The sequence below is a fragment of the Adelges cooleyi genome, unplaced genomic scaffold (assembly GCF_023614345.1).
Source record: "Adelges cooleyi isolate 19-005CV unplaced genomic scaffold, UGA_ACOO_1.1 ACOO_flye_CR_arks_rails_tigmint_CR_PRNA_30, whole genome shotgun sequence".
NCBI classification, from domain to species: domain Eukaryota; kingdom Metazoa; phylum Arthropoda; class Insecta; order Hemiptera; family Adelgidae; genus Adelges; species Adelges cooleyi.
Genome location: NW_026095971.1, coordinates 6507648 through 6532504, shown reverse-complemented (window position 1 = coordinate 6532504; position 24857 = coordinate 6507648). Strand labels below are relative to the sequence as shown.

At 30.0% G+C, this 24857-nt stretch overlaps 1 protein-coding gene across 1 annotated transcript in view; it reads left to right on the top strand.

Moving 5' to 3' along the window:
- The first annotated feature begins 8465 nt into the window (after positions 1-8465).
- LOC126838508 (uncharacterized) overlaps positions 8466-24857 on the top strand; it is a 51403-nt gene continuing 35011 nt past the window's right edge. The window contains exon 1 of the mRNA XM_050572999.1: positions 8466-8860. Coding sequence (XP_050428956.1) covers positions 8773-8860 — 88 coding nt within the window. The 5' untranslated portion in view covers positions 8466-8772. The remainder of the gene's footprint in view (positions 8861-24857) is intronic.

The following is a 24857-nucleotide window of genomic DNA, read 5'->3' as shown; positions in this document are numbered from 1 at the left end:
GTCTATAACAAACTATTATTAACTCATTTCATGAAAAAAATTAAGCTAACATATTTTTCCCCTGTGGTCTTCAAATGCAAGATAAATGTTTTTGAATTTTTCTTTGCATAAATCAAATTTTTCTATAAACGAGAATCGTATAAACTTATTAGGAAAAAAAAGTTCAGGACCTTATTTATCAATAACTGCTATATTATACCTACAATGTTGCAAGTAACAGATATTCCAGGAATTTAAATCCCATTATCCGAAAAACTTAGTATAATAGTAACCTCTCAGAATACGCTATTCTAAGAATCTTTTCAATTTAGTTTTTCATTTGGGTATGTGTATTATAAAAATGACTATCGTTTCAAACAATCAAGTTTGTGAGTTAATATTGAAATTATGTTCTGTATTTGTACAGTTTTTTTAATCTAGTTAAATTTGTATGCATTTGATGCTGTTTTATTAATTAAAAGCTGAAAAACACATGATTACTAATATATTTATTATTGCGGTAAGCGTTAGGCGTTAAGCCGTCATACATATTCAATTTAATTATACAATCAAGTTGCGTAAAATCTATCGAGGCGTACAGTAATTTAGTTTACCAATCATCGAAATTCGGTAATTTGATGCACACCATAAGAAAAACTAATGATATCATTTTCCAAATCATATTCCAATAGCCATTATTTGTCCATGAACATTATCGGTTTTTGGCAAACTTCCTGACAACCCGTATATTTCATTTTCGACAGTATAGACTTTAGGATAACAACTTTACGATTTCTCTTTGTAAATTATTGCAAAATATGATAGCAATTGGTCGACAACTTTTCCACTCTGCGCAGTGTACCAAAACTATTGTAAGCCATAGATCAACATTTATGTGTAACAGTTGTTAAATTCTAGTTTTATGTATATAACGATTCGTTCATTTGATTTTACACGTTTTTTTTTTTATATAAAAAGTATTTTTAATGTTAATATAATAATAACGAAATTATAGTAAATAACATGATAATTAATTAATGGATAATTAAAAAAAATTAATTGAAAATAATATTTTGTTTCGGTACTTTTATAGAAGTAAACTTCTTTAATTAGGTGTTTTAAACAAGTCTATTGTAGCTTTGATACGTGGCTTATAAGGTATTTTTTTTCTCTATTGTTAGCATTTGTAACTTTTTGAACCTATAAAAGCTTTTACAGCTTGATTTTTTGAGTCTACACATCCGAGTTTATATTTTATCTATGCTATATTCTTAATCAAATTAAATATACATTTATTTTTAGGCTGTGTAGGGTCAACTCGGAAAAGTTTCTTAAATTAATGGTCTTTTTCTTCACTTTTAATAAACTATGAAAAATAAAAATCGTGTGTTGTCGATCACACAGAAATGTACTCGGTGAGCTTCGAACCCACATTTTCTTATATTTATATACTGTATAATTTTATACCGCAGTATTGGAAATAAGATTTAAGATGTTATTTATCGTTTGAAAACAAGCGTGAATAAACCGAATCTCAAATTTCTAAATTGCGAGTTACTCGATCCTACACGGAATTGACAACATGCCTTGTTCATGAGTTACAATATCCTGCTAGGATCTGAATTCGACGTTCGTTAATTTTACAAGTCAATAACACACCTTATTGCAATAATATGTATTCGCAGTTTGAAGCGAAAAAAATAGAATAAAATGTTATAACTCTCGCGTACATATTGTAATCTAAGTTTACTACACGTTTCGGCGTCTCCAATAGATAGGTAGATAAATCCAGTTGAATGGTAAACGCGATCGGCTAAGATACTTTTCTTTTTAAAATGTATAGATACCATTTTTTCAAGGAATCGGGAAAGCAGTCTTATAGGATGTGTTTGTAATGGTACTGGAGGTAATTTTTTTTTAAAAAAAGTTCTAAAACCCTGTGCGCCGTGCAGGTTTTATTTCATCGGGCTCTTAATCCGCCGCGTGGCACAATCATCCAGAACTCGCGTGTAGACCAGTGGGTTAAAGTTCAGATAAGGTTGTTAAATGTTTTGACGATCAAATACAAGTGGACGGCGTAGCTTGACAGTTGGTAATTTGTTACGGACCGGCTTTATGGGCGAACGCTGTCGGAGGCGACGTGGACACTCTGGCCCCGAACCCTCTTCGAAGACGATATTATTACCCTTAATTGCGGTTGTCGTCAAAAATGAGAGCATTTTAAAGTGTTTGTACAAGTGGCTATCGTAACGGCAGTGGTCGTCGTTGAATCTTTCATCGTGATGGTTTCCAACGCAGAGATAAGTGCGAAATTAGACTTATAATGGACTCGGAGAACCCACTCGACGGTCACGAAAACGCACACTTAAATGTATAATATAATGTATTTATACGCAAAGTTAATGAACGGAACACCTGCGCTGATTATAAACACCACTGAAAACCAACACCACTTAGTATCCTTATTATCTTAGACAATGTAAAAAACTTAAATGTGGTTTTTATTAACCGAACGCGTCTGTTTTTTGCATATTAAAATTCATTACACAATTGCACAATATGTACCATGCGATGCAAATGTCCATAAAAAAACACCGGTTTCAGAGTGCGGTATAATTTATATATTTTAAAATCTACGTGTACTTAGCAGATATTTATAAACCATTCCGTTAAAATACTGCCGGTATCTTTATTCGTTACGTTTGTATAATATTATTCCATTTGAAAAATTCATTTTTAACATGATATACATCAGACCTAACCTATCTATCACGTCTACACAAAAAACCTCTTTCTAATTGAGACATTAAATAAATAAATAAATGCGTATGTCGTATTGACCGGGAATGGCTATGGCTAACTTTATGCCAATTCGGTCGCCGGGTGCATGGCATTTCAGCTATGCATTCGGGGTTGATAGTATGGGTCGCTGCTAAAAATCCCAGGTGGTCACCCATCCGGGATCAAGCAGCAACGGACACAGCTTAACTTCGAGTGCCACGCGGCATCTGAGTTGTCCACTGCGCCACACCTCCCGATTGAGACATTTACATCACCTTAAGCCGAAACATTTAATAGAATTTATTTAAATGTAATGGTTAAATTTAATTAAATAAGATTAAATGAAATGAATGAAGGGGCCATAAATACTATTATAATACATATTATAGTATTGTGGGTACATGAAGTACATAATCTATTATATTGTAAAAAAAGTGATAATTTTTTAAATTAGTGTTCGGCTGTATATCTTAAAAATGTATCCTATCTCTGAAAATCATTATGACTGTGTGTATTATTGATATCATATTCCAAATAAACTCTAATCAATGTACTAAAAAAAAAAAATATATTCGCTTCTCTGTTCATTTTTGATGTCTTAATAATAAAATATGTGACGTGAAAAGGTGTTCATTCTTAATGAAAATTGTCGGAGCGTGTAATGCAAGCATGTACACTTTAGTTTTTTTAACAAACAAAAAGGAATACATTTCTATTATCGTTGTGCAACGCACGTAGTAAATAGAGAACAATACTACAATAGTAACTATAGTAATTTATGTATGCAATTTTACGATATCATATCCATGTGCAGCGTAATAATGACATACACTCCACGTGCTACACAAAATAAAAAATAAAAATGACACAATTCTGCACTGCTTAAATAAGGATGTATGTTGTGTATACTTTTCATAATTTTCATTGTAAAATACTATGTCAATTTTACGTACAGATATTTAGTTATAATTATTTTCTGAGAAAAAATGCAATTTAAACTGTTAATATATTTATACAGCAATTGGTTTGGTTAGCAACAACAAAAATACATTATTTTTAAACTAAAACCCACAAAAATGTATTATTTAAATAATGTATTTTTCCCTCGTTAATTATTCCTATAAATGTATAAACGGTTAGTCTTTGTTTTTTTAACTTATCGAACAGGGCATAGTTTATTTTATTTTTAATTTTTTCTCTAACATTTTAAAGCTTATAATTCCTAAAACATTTTTAATGTTAAAATTATAAAAGAGGGTTGCAATAAAATATAACACTTAAATAATAAAGTGTAACTTATTAAATTATGTTTAACTTTTTTGTACCATAATAATATGATGTTTTGAACAATATAATTTTAAGGTTAGCAAAAAAAAAAGGTTGACGTTAATATTAAATAAATATTTGTATAATGATTCAAGCTGTCAATATGCTTAAACTTTTAACACGATGAATACAGTATTTTTAATCACATCTATGATCTAAACCAAAAAACAGTATAAACAGTTGGACAGTATTTTTCTTTGGGTCTTGTAAAACAGTATTGAAAACGTATACCTAGGTAAACCGATTTGATCCTTGGGTCAAATTTTATAGCCGGTCGTTTGCCATTATTGTGTATCTGTTTTCCCCTTTTTGGCTACCAGTCTTAAAACTTTTGCTCATAATTTGCGTTTAACCGTTATTTGTTGTATAGGAAAAGTTTTGCCACTAAACATTTATCCTTCTTTAAATGTTTTCTTGGTATGCTATACTATAAATATTTGTATAGTGTTGACTCTGACGGTGATGGCCTATAAAATTACAACGGCCACACATTCCATATGCGCAAACTATTCTCGGAATACATTGAATTAAGTGTTAGGTTCATACATAGACCATAACGAGTTTCTATATAGACTTTAAACGGAAAATATTACAGATTATTCTTTTGTCTACGCGCTAACTATAGTTCAACTGAGACTGTAAAATGTGTTTTCAAAGAATATTAAGTTTACTTCAGTAATGACAATATGCAGATAACAAAACAATATTATTTTTTAGGAACCCAATTTGAACGGTTAGGTAAAGTAGCTAATTAATGTATTCGAAAGTGACTCTAATTATAAGCACCGCAAGGTCCATATGCGTGCACAGCTTTAATACACCCAGTATGCCGCCAATTAAAAAATGGACCCCGTACCTATAGGTACTTAAAACACGGTCATGTTTAGAATAAATATAATTTTTTTAAATTTAAACAAAAAAAGGCCCTAATAATGTTGTTTTACTACTTTCAAAAAAATTGTATGGTGTCTTTCTGAAGTTCTCAGAGAATCTCAAATATGCAAAAGACCCTGCACTGTTTAACTGTTTCTAATTTGTATTGCATTTTTATATTATTGCAATAGTTTTAATTATGTATTATTCAGACGATTTTTATTCTCGATCAATTAAATTTATAGTTATTTTGTCCTGATTAAAAAAAAAAGATAATTTAATTGAGTTTAATAGAGTTAATTGGGTTGTTTATAATTCTTATGATTAATGAACATATGATATTGAAAAATATCACTCAAAACTCAAGAACAAAAATAAAAATAAACATTCGTTGCATATAGTGAAATCATTATCATTTTATGATAAAACGTCGACATTTTTAAAAAGTTGAGAAGGCGAAAAACTAAGTACACAATTAACACGGTAACATAAATAAATCCATGAAAGTAAATGAAGTTTTTGTTTGTATATATTTCAATCAGCAAATAATGTTAATCGATCTGTAAAATACTTATGTTGGATGATTAAATTAGTATTCAAAGGCAAACTGCCAAACAACTTTTTCGAATAATCGTTTTACTTTTGTGGTTAAGTACAAATATAAAGATTTACGATGGGTACTGGTAATTTACGACTGACAGATAAACTGTTTGGTACTTCGATAAACTGAAGCTGAAGTGTGAATTTAACTAACGGCAATTTCCCTGATGAAGAAACAATGTTTTTGTATTATTTTATCTCTATAATATCTTTATCATATTTTATGGGTTTCTGTAACGGCTTATCTACCAATTTTCGCATGAAATATTTTCACATTTAAGTTACGCAATTAATTATTTACTAAACTCTATTATACAATTTATAATCGATGATACTTTTATCGCCTTTTAATACACATTTCAGTGTTAATATTCCAATAAATACAATTTATCTTATATTATCAATTTTACCGCACTGGTATTTATGATAAATTTTATCAATAATCAAATATTTATCGAGGGGTAAAGCTTTTCTTGATATCAATAAATAAATAATTATGGTGTACTATTAATTTCTATACGATTTGTTTACAATATTCACAATATTATAATGTAGAAGTCACCTAACGGACTGTCACTCAACTATGTTCATTCGATAAATATTTTTTTTTTTGGGTGGGGGGGCTTTAAAAATGTTTAGGGGCCTGGATAAAGCTAGAAAATGGTCATTTTACCGCATTAAAGTGGAAATACGGAATGGAGGTAACGATAAATACTTCTGAGTAAATAAAGAGTAATATTCAGAGTTATATTAAGTCGGTAGATGGGTTTAAAATAGAAGTAAACAAAGGCCTATTTGAATGTTCTGTTCGTTTAAAACGGAGAAAATAATGCATTAGCTCAGCTGCAATATTGCATATTACAACTTAAGTGGGGTGTGAATGGTTCAGATTACGAGACGGTAAATAAAAACGGGGCGAGTATTTGTTTTTGTACGTGTACACAATCACCACAGTTGGTTTTGAATTATTCACAAAGTTCATAAAGTTTGTTTTTAATGTAAACAGTATTTCATTTGAATTATAAGCACTAAACTTAAATATTAATAAAAAAGTTTAACACGATTAGTTGGTAGTTTTATTTTAAATTTATTATTGTTTTGAACGAGTGAAAAATATTACAAACAAAAATGATATGGTTGTAAATATTTGTATTCTACAGAAAATGAAATTGTAAATATAATTCGGCATCAGAACATTTTTTTAGTTGACTTTTGACTAATGCATAATAATAATTATTACATGTTTACATATAATACCCAGAATACATAGTCAAACGTATTTTATAGCTAAAAAACTAGAATGACTCCTTAAACTGTTTTGTTGCAACCTTAATTATTAGGAATATTAAGCATCAGTATTTTTATACGACTGTACTTATTACTAGAAAAAATAGATGTCCGCCATTGTGAGTGTTAAACTCGGGGATTAGGAACAGAACAACGACTTTAATTAAAAACGTTATAATTTTGTTCTGAAACTTTGCAGAACTGAATTAATACGTTTAATTTCTTCATTGTTCCAACTCCCAAGCATTGGAGGAAGTAGTGTGTAAACAGTTCCCTCCCAGGTTAGCGGTTACTTGAAAAAAAAAACAAACTCCCAAGCATAGGTTTGCCAAAAATAGTATTATGTGTATTAGTTCTTGAACTTTTTTTTACGTTATTATTTTTAATATTGGATAAGACATTATTTTCGAAATGTTATCTTTTAAATGTTGACCGACTAAACGCATTCTGCGTAGCTATGTATAGATGAAAAACAATTTTTAAATGACTGTTAATGATGCTGTGATAGTCTGAAAAATAAATTAACCTTCTAATTACTTCTAATTACAAAGCCTAATTACTGAACTAATAACTACACCTCAAAGGTTAACTTTTAAATAAGGATTTTGCAAAAAAATTGCCTATACATAACTCATTAATAAATAGCGGTATAGCGTCCTTTTAAAAAATTAGCTGGCTCCTAGAGGTTATTTGTAGCCCTACGGCTTACATACACTGAACTTAATATATTGAACGCTTATTAACTATAGTCGGCTGCTTATGAAAATGTCACCTGGTAGGAGGCTGTCATTTTGTGTACAGTTGTTGTTTTGTCCATGATATTTATTATTTTTTCTTTGACTTATCAAATATATGACGGAGTTATAATTATGTAATCATCACCTAACCTAACATTTTAATACACATCATGGAAAAGTGACGTAGCATTTTTACTTTTTATGAAATTAGCACACAAAATATGGCTGCCTTCCGTATGGGGACATTTTTCAATTTGAATACGTGTTCCATGTATTGAGTTCAGTACCTAACTATATTAGGATTTATAAAAACAAAGTACAATTATAATCCGGAATCTATCCCGAAATACCACCCCTATGCGTGTTACTGAAATAGGTTAATTGTAAATGCGAATATTCTCTCGGAATTAACTCGTTGACTTTAACATTCAATTCGAAATTTATTGAACGCTATTTAGAATTTGTATGCTCTGTAAAATTGTATTTTCGTCGAACCGTATGTTGATATTTCAAAACAAACCCACTTACACCTTTGCCGACTTCAATAAATAAACAAAAACAATAACGAAAAATCAGGCGACTATGATGAGCGATCGAGCGTCGAGGTTTGTATTTGGGGCAACCTAGTTTTTTTGATTTTATCAAATACAAATTAATTCGTATTGTTTACTATAAAACAAACAATATTGCAACACCGACATACCGAAAGTCGCCAACGGGTTCAATGTATAAGGCATAAGTTATTTTTTCGGAGAACCGCTACAAGCCCGTGCATGGTAAATAAACCGAATAGCCAAGCACGTGTGCTCGCTAGACGTCGTTGCGGGCGCCACCGACCGGAGCCCCCGGTGCCAATTAGCGGCCGCCCAGAGCGCAGTTTGCTCGCGCGCGTTGTGGTCTATTTGGAAAAAAAAGGAAAATCGGAACTCCCCGTCATCGCCGGTAGTTGCAACCGATCTTCCTATCATAAAAAAAAAAAAGGAAAATCAAATCACCAAAATGAACGTGGGATTTTCCGGATTTGTACTAGCCACGATCATCAAGAGTATGTTGTCCACCGTCGACGGTGTCGTCGACGATATCCAAGTGCGTTGCGTGCACCGATTCCGTTGAAGTTAACCTCCGGCATTATAATAATTATTGATATTATTATTATTATGATTGACGGCCGTCTTATTTCGACCGGATCATGCGTTTGAACTGTTTGAAAAAAATCACCCGCCTGTACAACGACATCATCGTTACCCTGTGTTGCGCAACTGTTTTTTATTCACCAAGTAAGAACACAAATTACATTTTTTTTTTTTTTTAACAAATGTCTAGCACTAGCAATTTATTTTCGAATTCTTAGTATTTTAATTTAATGAGGTATAACTCCGAGGTTGGAAGTGAGCAATTTTAGACGCCGACCCGCATGCAAAGCAGTATGTTTCCTATAATAATTTTGTTAACGATTGTTGTTATTTCATCGTTTCGGACAGTATTTACGATAAAAAACCGATACTGATTTTGTTACAAAACACGGGGCTTTGATACGTTTGAATTTTTATGCGCCATTAGTTTGGTCTGAGCCAAATCGACAAAATAATCTGAATATCGAATATCTGAATACCGAACTTTCTATTCGCATTTGCCTTTTATATTATTCAATTTTTACAAAAATGATTTAGAGCTGTATCGTTTTTTATTTATATTTTATTGTTGTTATACGAAAAAGACGACTGGCATCCGGCGTATGATCATTATTAGGGTCGGAAAGCATTTCAAATGGAACAAAGAATAGTATTGAAATTGAATGTTCCAAAACTTGATATAGATGTTGTCTATTTTATAGCTGAAACCCTGTCTATGTTTTTATGGTGTGTCCATATTGTTCAGAAAAATGTAGTCTCCTATTTGCCTGTTATATATGTTAATAAATAACGCTTAAATTATATACCTCGAGTATAGATACCGCCAAAATATATATCTCAAAAATAAAATTCAAGAAGAAAATAGTGATTTGTTTTCAAATATGAAATTTGAAATATTTTATTTTCTAGTGGAATTGAAAGTATATTACCTATAACCATAACCAGTAGGTAATCTACATATTTGTGTAGCTTATTACTGTAAGAAAAATGTAAAACCAATCAGGTTTATCTTATTTTTTTCAATATACACAACGCTACGTGTTACAATAAAAAGTATTGCAAAATATATTTTCATAATACTTAAAACGAGATAAAATTATAAAGAATAAGTTTAAAAAAAAATTAAAGCTAGAAAAAATTCACTTTAAATACATAATATAAGCAATAATCATAGATTTAAAGTTTATCTGAATGTAAAAAAAAGAAAAAGAAATAAATACTAAAGTGTACATAGCAAATCAAATGCATATTCTATTACATTATATTATTAAAAAATAAACTTTTCATGTACACAATTTAAATACGTGAGGGAGGTGCTTCAGTCCCCCTTGAATCCGCCTCTTATAATAGTTGAAATTTAAATTCAGTTACTCGGATAAATGTACCAATATTGCTAAAAAGGCAAGGTTAGAGTAGTGCTGGACAAATTAAAGTCGTGAAGTTATCAACTGTTAAACGACGTTTTCTTATATACACCAAACATCAATGCAGTTCCATAGCAATCATAAAAAGAAAGTTTTAAGAAACTTGTTATAGAAATATTGAGGGGAAAAACTGTTATGTTAGCTGGGAAACCAGCGTTCTAATTTAGTTTTAGATATTTACTTACGCAGTATTTTCAATAATAAAAACAAAAGTAGAATAATTATAAGAAACGTATACTAAACGATTAAATTATAAAATTTAATAATATACACAGCAAATAATATATTATAAAACAATAAATATATGTCGCATGGTTTCATCTGGAAACAAGACTGCCTTAATTATATCCGTTTCACTTTGTAAGAATGGAAACGTTTGCTTTTTTTATGAAAGGTATTTTTGGGTAATACTGTATTATAAAATATTATATATTATAATGGGCACGTAATTATTTAAAAAAAACTGCCTTGGGAAAGTAGCCAAACATTAATGTATGTGTTTGTATAATAATTTATAATAAACATGTGTAGTATAAATATATTTTGTTCTTCACCCCATCTTCATTAAAACTCAAAATAATTTAAATAGGATTAATAATAATTATTTATACACAAAACATTATATCGACACTCAAAATGGTTTTTTTTTTTTGTAGAATATTATTATTATTAATTATAAAGAGTAATAGAAGTAATAGAAAAAAATACTACAGTCTGTTATAACCTGATAATGTCAAAAGCGCTTATTGTATGAACAACCATTATACTGTTTTAATGTATTTTTGACCGTTAACATACTGGTCCGTAGAATTTCAAAACATTATTCTGTATTATTATTATTATTATTATCGAACTTATGTGTTTTATGTGAACAAGTCTAATCTGTTAATTATTATTTTTTATTCAAATTTCTATTAATGTTCAATACTACGTAAATGTTTTAACCAAACTACTCTTCATCCTGACAACGTTACATATGTAACATTTTATTTTTTTTAATTTTAAATAAAAAATATGAAATGATTTTTAGATTGATTAATAATTAATGAGATTTAAAGATAATTTATAACTATTTGGAAAGAGCGGCTATTAGGGAAGCATTACTTTTGAAAGCACAAATCAATTACTATCATAAAAAAACTTAGAGTAGTAAAGGAGGGATTGAAATTGGTTTTATGGTTTAGCCGTGACTTGATAAAAAAACATCTAAAAATACAAATAAAAAATACCTAACTATTATTTTCATAATTTTCACAGAGTTATAAAGTTTTTAAATCGAAATTGGAAAGCTATGTAAATATCTTTTCGAGTTTTTTTAGATTTCTGGAGGGGAATGAGAGAATCTTTTCTATTATTGACCTACAAAAATACTTTTAGTACTGACCGCATATTATGATCTCCGATCAATGCGATTGTACAATATGATAAGAAGTAGGTCCTGGAATCTTTTTAGGTTAATAGTTGAAATGTATTTTATTCATTTAGTTTATGTGAAACGAAACGCATAACTAAAAAGCCAATAATTTTTGGAGTTTGAAACTAAGTTAAAAACGCAGAAGACAAAAAACAGTAGTAACAATATTGAAATCAAGTTTAGTTTAATAAGTAAATAATTAACAGCATAAGTTATAATGAAAAAACAATTGTGACAATAGAAATTAAATGTATAAAGACAATAAGCTGAAATCGTTAAAATGCCGAAGAGTAATAAATTCGCAAGTACCTTGAAAATTATTTTGCTTAATAATAATTCCTTCTTAATAATTATTATCGTTTGTCATTCTTATAAGTTTCAAAAATGTTTAATAGGATTAAAATGTAACGAAATATAACGTGTTCTACTTTATTACAAGTTATTTGTAACAATGTATTTTGTATTGTGACGTATTTTAATAAACTAAAGAATAAGAAGAAAGAATTCCCGAGCACAAGTCCGAACAATTATATTTAAGAATGTTACTGGGAAATACTTTCCGTGATATAATTAAACTAAAAGAAAACTCCAAAACGTTTAATTAATTATTAACATACCAAACTTAATAGTTAAGATTCTATTTTAGAAGCTGTATTACTATTTTAAATAGTATGGCTACCGCGGTGCAGGGTGCCATTAACAGTTACAATATTTTATTAACCATGAGAATTTCGCCATTTTTATAATAGGTCACTTGAGCAAAAATCGAAATAGTTTTTAAAAGATATACGACGGGCGTTGTGTATAAGGAATAATGCTTATGTACCGCTTAGGAGATTCTATTGAAGGTGCTACGAGAAGTCGTATATAATAGAAACTTACGTGTTTTCACGATGTATGGTCAAATGTGTCAAAAAGAGATATCCTTTTAGTTTGATTTTTTCCTCCCAGGACATTCAAAGATGAGCGTTGAAAATGGACTTTTCCTAATCGAAATTGCCGATCAATGCTCCCATGTCACAGGGAAACATATCGAGGCAAAATATTTTCTTTTTATTTTCTATATCTTTATCGTTTTAAAAGAAAAAAAATCAATACACATTTAATACATATGCTTACCTATTGATTAAAATTCAAATCAACTATAGCGTTTAAAGTATATATACTATTATGTTATACATTTTTTACAATAATTATCCCTATCTATATTATGTTACAGCGTAATTTTAAAATGTATCCGTATTGAAAGGAGTAGGACCACGGAGGGTTAAAAGGAATAAGATGCTTTGCAATTTTTTTTTATTTAAAAGCACATTGAAATGAACGCTTGTTTGTCCTATTATTATTGGATTTACATTAAATACATACATTACGCAGTGCTCAATATAAATGACGCGATTAAACAGAAATGCAAAAAAAAAAAACCGATTAAAAAACGAATGAAGTGCGTGCATTTTAATTCGAGCGTACATCGTGTGTAATTATACGATTTGCTGTACTTCATTTGATTAAATTAAAGTATTTAATAAATTAACAAGTCGAAAAATGATTAAAACACCATTTATCTTATGTACATTTTGGATTTTTTTTCTTTTTTCAACATAGATGTTTAATTTTACTTGATTTTTTAAAATAATGTGAATACATACGTGTAATTTTCTTTAACAGTTTAACCATGTCAAAGACTTTAAAAAGGTCTATTTATTTTTAATGTATGTGTATAACTTGTTAGAAAACTTATTCGCAAACCAAAAATTATTTTCGAAATTAAACTTTAAACGCCCGAAGCACGGAGGTTTTAACAAATCCTAACTAAAAGTACATATTATATTATAATTGTATAATATTTTCATAAAATAAATAAAAAAGACTTTAAACTATACAAGATTCCTAATAGAAAAATAAGTTTTATTGTTGTACAAATATATTAATAGTAAAATACACATTTTTCTAGATGATCTTTTTGCGTTTACTTTGAATCTGGATTATATTAAAAAAAAAAAATAATTAGCATTCATTTGAATAATTTGCACGGGAAAAATATTTACAGAAAAATATGATAGTTTGAAAATAAGTTTGTAATTAATTAAAAACTTTTAACAAGCTATATATATATATATATATATGTAAACATAACGTATACGAGGAGAAAATTCTGAGTAAGACTATTTTTACTCCTTCTATTTCAGTATTAATTTTCATGCTTTCAGCATTTTGTATTCTTGCAAAACAGAGCAATGGACTAAAAACAATAATCTTGAATTAAGTGTTATTGATTTTATTATTATTATTGTAATAGTATATTTATAGTGTTTTTAAATTTTTAAAGCATACTGTTCAACATTTTGTTGATTTTTAAAATGTCGTTTTTATTATTAATTATAAGCTATGCAAAATGTATTTGTTTTTATTTATTTTATAAGTTATAATAGTCGTTTGTCACCAATACATTGTAAAATCTAGAAGTTGTTGCGGAATAAAATTAACATCATCTAATCTAACTAATCATTAAGTTAGATTAGTTAACTAAGTATGTGTATGCCAGTCTTGTGTATGGTTAGAGATTTACTATTAGTTAAAAAAAAATGCAGTTTTTAAAATCTTTTCTCTTCTACTTGCATGCATTTAGTAATTTAAAGTCCAAAAGCAGCTATAAATTATTCAGAAGATTTATTGTTATTCTTTCCTCCAACATTCTCGTTCGGTTTATACTTGATATTTTCGTCCTGTTTCTGTTTTATCGAAGAATTTATAATTGGTACATAACTGGTAAACCGCCTACAAGCTATTATGGACTTACTGAAAATCTCTTTACTTTTTTTTCGATATTAGGTAGGTATTGATAGAAAATCATTTTATTATTTTATAATTGGATGCTCAAAAAAAAAATTAAATCAATCCATCGCCTTTTATTGGTATATTATATTACCAATAATTCGTTTCAGCAAAGTTCATGAAAAATAAATGTTAACCGCAATTCGAGTGGTATTACCAAAATTCGGAATGCCAAGGCTTACAGTTTGTTTTATTTACCATTCGTAATCCGTTTTTTAAATCTCTTTCAAATTCTTATATTTATCTTATTTTAACACTTTACAAAAAGCTTAGGATACTATTGAAAATCTAGCAAACAGACAAGATCATAACTACATGATATAACGGTATTATTGAATACTATAGTATTCAATTTTTATGCCGCCTTTGTTTAATTTAATTTTTGGGTGATTTATTTTTCTGAATATTATCTTATGTATTTTTACTGTATTTTTTAGTATTATCTCTTCAAAATTAATATGAATAATAACTATTAAAAAGTAATACAGAATTTACATTTATATAAGACAGGTTATCCTATGAGATTTGGTAACATATTCGAACACAGACATTTATACTAGCTATTTAATTAGAAGAAGTGATTTGGTCATTAAAACGTTTTTTCGAAAAAATAACTGACCATGTGGCCGGATAAGTATAGGCTACAAGCTGTGCATAAGAACTATTACGTTTACATCATAATCTCGAGATGGATGTTTAACTCAGAAGCGATAAGTAGAAATTTTATAGAAAAGATTACTAAATTATGTTTCTTTATAAAAGTATTGTCAAGTACTTGACTTTATTTAACAGTTAATAATCATATTTTATCAATTATTTTTGAATACAAAAAAACCTTATTATTAATTTAAAAAAAAAGGTAAATCACTTTTTAACATGATAGAATAATTAGAATTGCAGTGACTTATGAAAAAAATTATTTATATATTTTAGATATTAAATTGCTTACATAAAAACTAAATTACACATGGGGTTAACCGTAATTAACTAAGACAATAATAAGAACAATAGATATAATTTTATATTAAATATACATTATGAAACTTGCTCTAACTTTTAAAATTAAATTAAGAAAAATGTTCTGTTTAAAAAAAAGTAGCTAGTTTTTACTAGTTTTGAGTAATTATTTTCATAATAATATTATTATTTCATTAACTGTACTTACTGCTGAGCCGCAATACTTTATCGTTACTCCTAAATAAGTATTTCTCAAATAGTAATTATTTTTTATACCAAAAAACTTTTATTTGAAATATATTTCTTTCAAAAGCTTAGCATAAAGTTAAACATACTACCTACATTAAAAATAATAATTTAATTTTTAAAATATTTAAATTATAGAAGATAAATTACCATAGGTATTACTAATTAAATAAGTTATTGTAACCATACAAACATATCGATGCATAGTTAATAGTTTTCGAAAGTTTTAAATATTATATATATATATATATATATATAAATATAGTTAATGCAGTCATCGTAGTGACACTTTCAAGTAATATCATTTATGTAATTTTGGTTATACTAATACACCGTAGTCCCCTAGGGATAAAATATCAAATCTGATATTATTAGAACCTTAATTATTAAAAAATACATCATAGTCTACAAATAAATAGCAAGGGAGAGAACGTATTGCTATCACCTTCTATAGTTCAGTATTAAAGTTTGAAAACCCAATTTCTGCTAACATCATATTCGACTAAAAAAACGATAAAACCAACCTTTTATTTTTCTCAAAAATTTTAAGTATAACGGGTGATTGTTTTAACACCCTACACTATAGTTTACTCTTAAAATAATTGCAATTTCAGAATGTTTATTTTTGTAAATATTTTTATGTATGTTTTAGTAGAATATGAGACAATATTCAAATTTTTATATTTTTGGGTGTTTTCTAGAGCTTTATTAAGTTTTGAAACTTAAATGGTATGTATTTAATTGATTTTTAAATTAAGATATGTTTACTGAAAATATTGAATGGTCGATAACTAGTTTTGAATAATTATTTTTAAAGTTATTTAAGTTTAAAATCAAGGACGGGAAGTGGAGTGCGGTTAATGCGTGCAGATAAAAATCACTCCATCTTTCCTCTCGTCCTAAATTTTAAACTTTAAAACTAATTACTCAAACTGGTTATCGAGCAGTCAACATTTACAGTAATCATATTTTAATTTATAAAGTTAATAAAATATTAACGTTGCCGTTTATATTTAAAAAGTTGATAAAGCTCTAGAAAAACATTAAAAAGATAAAAATTGTAATGTTATGTAAAATCGTAATATAGCATAAACAAAAATGTTGTCAAAAAGAAAAACATTACAAAACATCAATTATATTTTAAGAGAAAACTGGTGTAGGGCGTTAAAATAATCACCCGGTATTAAATAAACATTAAAGGAGACACCGCTATTTAAATAGTTGCAAGTACAGTAATGGAATATTCAAATATTCCTCATTACTAATTTACCGAAGTTAGAATAGAGTCTAGACTCTAGAGGTTACGATTAGTCTGCTGGTAACAAATACGAATTACCTATATATATATTTTGTATTACCCGTTCAAAAACTTAATCCCTAGAAAAGACCCGTCTTGTATTCTTTATTTTCATTGAAATGGAACTTCTTCTTAATGACCATATCAGTTATTTGATGATGTCAAGTTTTAATAGCGTACATTTTATATAGTTGAACATTTCAATACTTACATTCAAAATTATACCACCAAAAGTTTCAGGAAAACCCGTTGGTTCTGCCTTTGTCCGAGGGTTTTCATTTTTTTTGGTCTTTGTAAAATTTGACTCTGCACTAATAGATCGACTATGTGACATCTATTTTATTCCACATTTATTCGCTAGTTCCAACAGAAGTCTGAGCTGCCAATCATCTTTTTTTAAATGTTAACATTTAAAAAAAATTTAAATGTGTTGCTTAAGAAAAGTTTATCAAATATAATTTGTACTTTATATAAAAATCTCTATTTATCACTGTCATACTTTATTTTTTGTCCAGTTGGTAATTGTTTATACACTTTTTAATTAGCAGTCCGGTGCCGCGCAATCAACTAATTACTTTGGTTCTCATTACTCGTGGTTCTCTTTCCCGCAAGTGTTGAACGATGTTGGTTGCAGAAAATTATTTATAACAATATTTTTGTCAGTTAAACTGTATAAAATGTTACGATCCACTAGGGGCCAATAACTGAGTTTTGTATGATTTATTTATTAATATGATCATATACATTAGATTGCTGTATTGAACGATTTTTTTTATAACTTACCGTTAATTTTATACAGAAATAATATCCAGAACATCTATATATTACCACATGAGCTTCAAAACGGAATCTATTAATATATAAACCCAATTGATAATACACACCCCGCAGTTTTACTTAATTTTATGTAATTTAGACTATTGGCTAATTTTTCAACAACTTAATATAAAATTACATTTTTATGTTATGTTATGTAATAAAAAAAAATCTTGTACCACAATTTTATTTTGGGAAACGGAAAGGGATATTTATTAAAGGGCAAAAGATAGGCATTATTCGACAAAAGTTAATCCAGGAGTAATTTTAAATATACCAACTAGTTTAAGGGTAAATGAATATTATGTTTATCTAGTTACAAAACTTAATTATTTTTCTTTGAGTAATGACGAATTTTTGACAAAAAATTACTTTTGTGTAAGTCATTTTCTGGTTTATCTTTTAGGCTAATTTCCATTTTTTTAATAGAAAGCTTACAACTTTCTATATGGGGGCTAGATGCTGATTTTGATTGAGTTTATAGAAAATTAGTTAGACTTACTATAAAACCTACAAAAGGTAAAAATGTATATTATGTTTGTATTGCAATTTTAAAACAAAAATTGAAATCACTTCAGTTGAGACTTTAGCAATTTAGTTTTAATTTTTATAAAATTAGGCTCTTTTCGTTCCTTTTATTATATTAAAAATGCTTTTATCCACCTTGTAACTTTCATTAAATTATTTATTTTTAGGTATAACCATATCATAATCATAGTTAAGTAGAAATGTGATGGGGACTAAACAAATATCGTTACATTTTCTTGCATTTTGTTAAACGTTACTTTAGTCATTTACAGAATACTTTTTTTTTTTATGTGTTACAAAAATTAAATCATTTTTATGCTTTTATCGCTATACTGCAAATTAAACATGCGTATATGATCTTGAAGCGTTTGATTGTACGCCCTGTGTATTTTCTGGCGTGTTATATAAGTAATTTTTGAATGTTAATAAAGAAAATTTAAATATTTATCCTACTGAAAACTAAAAGTTTACGACCGACCGCGGAGAATTTTAAATGGTAACATTTCATCGTGTTTCATTTAAAATACTATATGTTGCCTTTTTTTTCTGTCAAGTAAAAATAAAAGAAGATAAGCTGAAAATAAGTTTACAACTATTTAAATTATCTAAGTTGAAAATCTGTTAAATTAAACCTAAGTAGAATACCACCTCCGTGATCTTTAATTTAATTTTATTCCTTGCTATCGAAAACTTTTATTTTAGTTTCTGCTTTCTGTTACAAATCGCTTATAAGCAACTGTTTCTCTACGTTTCGCCAAAGACCATAATAATATTACCATCTGACTGCTTGAGTTACTTGATTTAGCTGTACTTGGAAATACCCCACATCGACTATTTTTTAGTTTAATCTTTTAAATACGTCCGGTATTTATTGTAAGTATCGGCTAATACTTCTCCGTGCAGAAAGGACAGAAAAGTAAATAAAATATAACTTACATATAATCTAGCTGCATCGTATTATGAACTTTAATATTACTCATTGGCCGACCGACGCGGTTATCTACTATATAGGGTTTCAAAGGCTTGTGCGTATGTATATATTTACTTCCCGGTCACTTAATTACGGACGAGTTTGCAAACTCCAAGTTGCCGTCTTGTTTAATAACATCTCAGAATATTGTTTTGTCAGGCGCTGTTGAGTGTACCCAAGAGACGGATAAAATTACAATAAATTACAACTATTGTTGCATTCGTGCGAGTACTACCCGTGTGTATGCGTTATTTATGATACGGTAAACAGTGGTAAGGTGCAATCAAATACGTTGCCTTATGTCATGTAGATGGTATACCTCCTATCCTTTATTTTATTACCGCCGTGGCCGTCGTCTTCGGATATGACTTCGATACTACTGCATGCGTTTGTGTTATGACAAATAAAATTGCTCGTCGCGGGCTTATAGAAAATTAATAACTCGCCGCGATGATAGATACAGTAATGAAAACCGTGTGTCTACAAAAAGGGTTATGCAACAATACTCTACAGCCACATCCGTTGGATCGCCATCTTTTACGCGGCAAGTGCTTAATATCGCTCCGACGTACATTATAAACGCCCATTAACGCCTGCCGAGATTGCCGAGCAGGTGCTCGAAGTTCACATGGTCATCAAACGATGACATCCGGAGGAATAATTATCACATATAACATGAAATTGATGGAATACTGCGAACCAAATGTGTCGGGTATATACTATGCGTACACGGCAATAATAAATATATTATGTAAGACGCTCAGCGTTTTTGATGATATGTGCACGTACATCAAAATATACACAAACACGTCACGATGCAAGCGAAACAAACAACAATGCACGCCCAATCAAGTATAGGCTATTGTAATACAATTGTGGTTTCTGAATAAATTATCGTTTGAGTATTACATGCACACGCGCGCGGAGTAGGTATAGTCGCTCGTCTCAGCCTCGTAAATGTATTTAGTTTTCAATAGTGCTCAAAACATCTTAATACTATCGTACCATATTGTTACAGAAAGATCTCGCAGCTTTGTTGTTAGAGCATAGTATCATCATAACGCCGAAAAAATAGTATTAACAACCATACATATTGTTAATACGCTTATAATCGTCAATAAAAAAAAAAAAAGGTTTAATATTTAGTTCACGAGAATGCCCTTATATCGATTTACTTAAACTGATCCGCTACAAGATAACCCGAGAATTTTAGAAAAGTTTCATCTTTTACCGTTGCTTAAATACCTAACTGAATTCTCAAGGGTTCGGTTTAAACGCGAACGACCCATATAGCGACGCCGGTTATGACAAAAGATTCGACCAAACTCTCAAGCAATCACTATAAAGACCATCTCCTACACGTCCGGTCAGTAAACTGCGCCGAGGAGATAGCAAGTTTTCAAGACTACAGTCGTACATATGTGTGTGCAATAATATGTTATACGTGAAAATGGTCCACATGTCGTCCAAAACTTATTTCCGTCATAGTATGGAACGCAGGCTCTTATTGTAATGTCCACAACAGCCAAAATTAACCCGCCTACGGGTATACAGCTACTTTAATTAAACACTCAAAAACTCATTAAAAACCACACTGTTTTACATTTATATAGTCATTATGGTAAACGTATGTTTGTGTTATAATATTCTCTTCGTTACCGTCTATTGTGATTTCATTAAAATAATTATTCATTCGTTAATAAAAAAAAAAACATAACAGTGGATTTAAGTAGGTAAAGGCGATAAGACTATTCACTCTTAAAAAACCCCTTCGATGCGAATCTGTAATTAATAAAAATAATTTAATATCAGTATAAACCATTAATTGATGGTTGAAAGCTATTGTATAAGGTAGAAATACTATAATAATAACCCAATTCATCAAAATTGAACATAGCCCCTTTCTGTTATTAGTAATACATATGACTTTTTAACCAAAATAGCCAACAAATGTACTTACATTTTAAGTACTATTATAGTTGCGTTATATCGTTTGTGGGTTTTGTTAACTAAAATACAGGTATTTGAATTTGTGTTTTATATTTTAAAATGTAGAACACACATTATATCTATTATATCTATATATTTATATATCTGTTTATACAATATAACTATATCTATAATTTGGTTTTGGGACCTTAGTCTAAAACTAAACGAATAATATATATATAGTTTTGTATCTAATATTTGTATCGTTTATATACATCAAGGTCGGGTCAGCTTGTCGTTTTGACCCTTTACATACCAGTTATGTGCCCCGAGCTATTTCATTGAAAAAACTACATGACGTGTATAGGCGTACGGATGAATAGAATTTTTTCCTCGGCTATACTTTAAAACTTATGGTTCACGGTTCAGAGCACTCTACACTCGAGATGATCGCGTCTTTAAGAATACAAATTTGAGGCCCATGATAATCAAACAACCGTTTCGGTGTACCGGGCTAGTATATATTCTTGATGTTTTCAGCTCACTTGGAACCGCTAATAAGACAGCCAAACTTTGGTAAGCCGTTTATCTCGTTGCCGCAATAAAACGAACCCTCAAAAATGACTGCTGATGTATTATATTGCGTCATCATGATTTTTCATCCACTTTTTCTATGTTCTATTGTCCGACTAAACCTCGCTGGAAACGTACACAATAGGCTTGTCATTTATTAACAAATTTTGTATTGTATTATTCAGTAATATCAAAACAATATTACACATAAACGTTCACTATAGAAAATAAAACCGTTGATGTTTTCTGCAGACTATAAAAGATTTAATTTTTAATCATCTGAGGTTCTGCCTCTGTTTAGACGGCTAGCCTAGAATATACGACAATTTTTAGACGTGTAATAATGATATTAATAATAGGTACTATTTTGCGCACTATTTGTAACGCTGTACAGAGTTTGCTGATGCCGCTACGCAGCAAACTCATTGTTTTTTAATTTTTTATTGTGTATAGTAAGCTATTGAGCCGATGTCGAACCACGTAGTCGATATTAGCGATAAACCGCGTTCGCGTTTGGGAAGTACTTTGGAAACAACTCTGGAGAGTTGTTCCTAAACACTTGTTTCAATTAACCCACAAGCGTAATCTATTTGTACTAAAGTTTTACGCCAGGCATGTATTTATGGGCTGTCCTAACAAATCGAACGTGTACAAGGTTGGCGCACATATTCACACGCCGCGACCGTTCGCAAATGTATGTCTTACGTTCAAAATTTATGGTTTGACCTACACAAAATAAGGTGTCCGTGGACATTTTGTTGTTGTTGTTTGCGCGGTATTGGATTTCTTTTTTCGGGCTCCGAATAAAACGGTTTGCAAGCGACAGAATTGGCCGTTAAGTGCCGAGAAACGAATAGCTGATAAAGTATAATGTATTCTACACACTGTATAAACGGCGTGTACGTTAGGCTTTCGAATAAAGTTCACTGTAATGGATTTGTGTGTACGGGGCACTACGAGAAAAAAGTTCAAATTTAACCTAACACCCTTGTAATCCTTTTGGAACGCGCGCACACCGGCGTTGGCCGTGGGAGAAATTTCATTACAGGTACTCTGCGGCGAATCGGCCGGCACGCCTAAGTATCCGCGAAAAAGGACGCGCATAATATTATAATTTGCACGGCGGCCGGGATATTGTCTGCATATTATATATCCCCTTCGACACACCCCGTATATAATAATTCTTCTCTAGGTATTCGCATATTTTGTTTTTATGTGATGGCAATCGACTCGCATGCCTACCTACCTACTCGACGAGAAGCTAAACGAACCGCGAATTATTATGTGCGAACGGTTGCAGCTACTACTTTTCGGGATAGCTCCCGGGTGTGATACGATTGGGGTCGACCGAATACACGGCGGTTGCCAGTACACAATGCAATCATACATTATCCATGGTCGGACGTTCGGCTTTTAAATCAGAAGACATATCGGGGTGGAATCCCGCGTGGCAGTGCAGTTTCCCTCGACATGACGTTTGACTCATTGAGGTCGTCGTTAACGACGATAACGATGATGGCAATAATTGTTGTTTGTATTGTTCGAGATCATCGTCAATTTTTATTATCTCGTAGATTTTTTCACGGTCGATCTATTTAATATTGCATTGTCACGATCAGTATAATAATATTTGAAGGGGTGAGTGGATAAAGGTGTTAACTGACAATTTAAAATTTTTTCAGGAGACAGTATTTTAGTCCACGTACCGGATTACAAAGTAATAATAATATTTTGTTAACAGTACCTTCATCAACTGTAAATTTCCGAAAACAATGATTCAAATGTTATAATATTTTTCTAGAACGTGTAATATACCCTTTCATTTTTTCGATAAAAACTTTATCCACTCACCCCTTAAACTGTCGTTAAGTCAAATCCAAAAAAACAAAAATAAAAATAGTGCAGTTATGCGTATACGAATTGATGTTAAATGCGAGATAGGCCAACGGACGATTATACTGTAGGAAATGTATAATTTTGTTTTTATCGTTAACGTCTTAAAGTAATTTACTTTAAACCAATAGTCACACGATTGATATCGGTGCTTCCGATCCAACTCGGGAGGTGTAGTTTATTTTTTGTGGTTTTTATTACTACCCTTGTACATATTATGTTGTTTGGCTTATTTAACGTAACGAAAACGCGGTCGTCAGTCGTGTACGAAGGTTAGTTCGTATGTATACGTATAGCCTTTTTATGGAACCAAAAAAAAGACGAGAGACTATAAAAGTGATGTTGTATCTAGTTGCGTATAGACCGATCGGGGGCCACGATAAAAGTATACAGCAGTTACGTGTCTATGAAAATCGCAATAAGGATGGCCCATAAGAGCAACTAGGCGAAAAAAGGTTATGCGCCAACGTTATACTGTCTGAGCAAATTACAAAACTTCGGCATGTAGTCGAAATTATATTATATACGTACAATTTTATTTTTTATGCACTCCAATTTAGTTTTGCCCAAATGAAACATGGATAGTAATTTTCGATAGAGTTTAATGTTTAATGTTTTCTAGCTGTTCATTGTGAATTTCCGTTGATGCGACAAAACCGTAAAACACAGTATTATGACCGTAAAATATTAATGACATATTGCGCGAGTACCGCATTCCACAATTATTATTGTTTTTGGTAATTTATGTTATTATTGTTAAAACATAAAGCGTGACAACAGTTAAACGCACAACACGTGGTGCCGTGTGCAGTGTGCCCTATAATCTTTTGGGCGAGTTTTGGGTCATTTTTCATTGGAGCCAACAGCCATCCATATATTGTCGATTGCTGCGCATTTTAACAACAATAATAATATTAGAATAAACATTATTTTTTTTTTAATTCCATTTTTCCGGGCAAATAGTTTTCACCACTTGACAACGTTTCGTACTTTACGAAAAACGACAGAAAATTCCATTAAAATATATTCAATTATAATGTGATTATTGAGAGTTATTGTTACCGACCTTTGGAACCGCTGCATAGTATACATTTCTTAACGATAAATACCGAAATAACAACAAAAAAAAAAATCCCGAGAGAAGAGTACCAATGTCGAGGTAATATAAATAAATGGGATACTTTAAAAGTATTGAACGTGTGTACATGGGATAATCGTAAAACAGAGTAATTTTAGTTTTTTATCCCTTGTTATTGAAC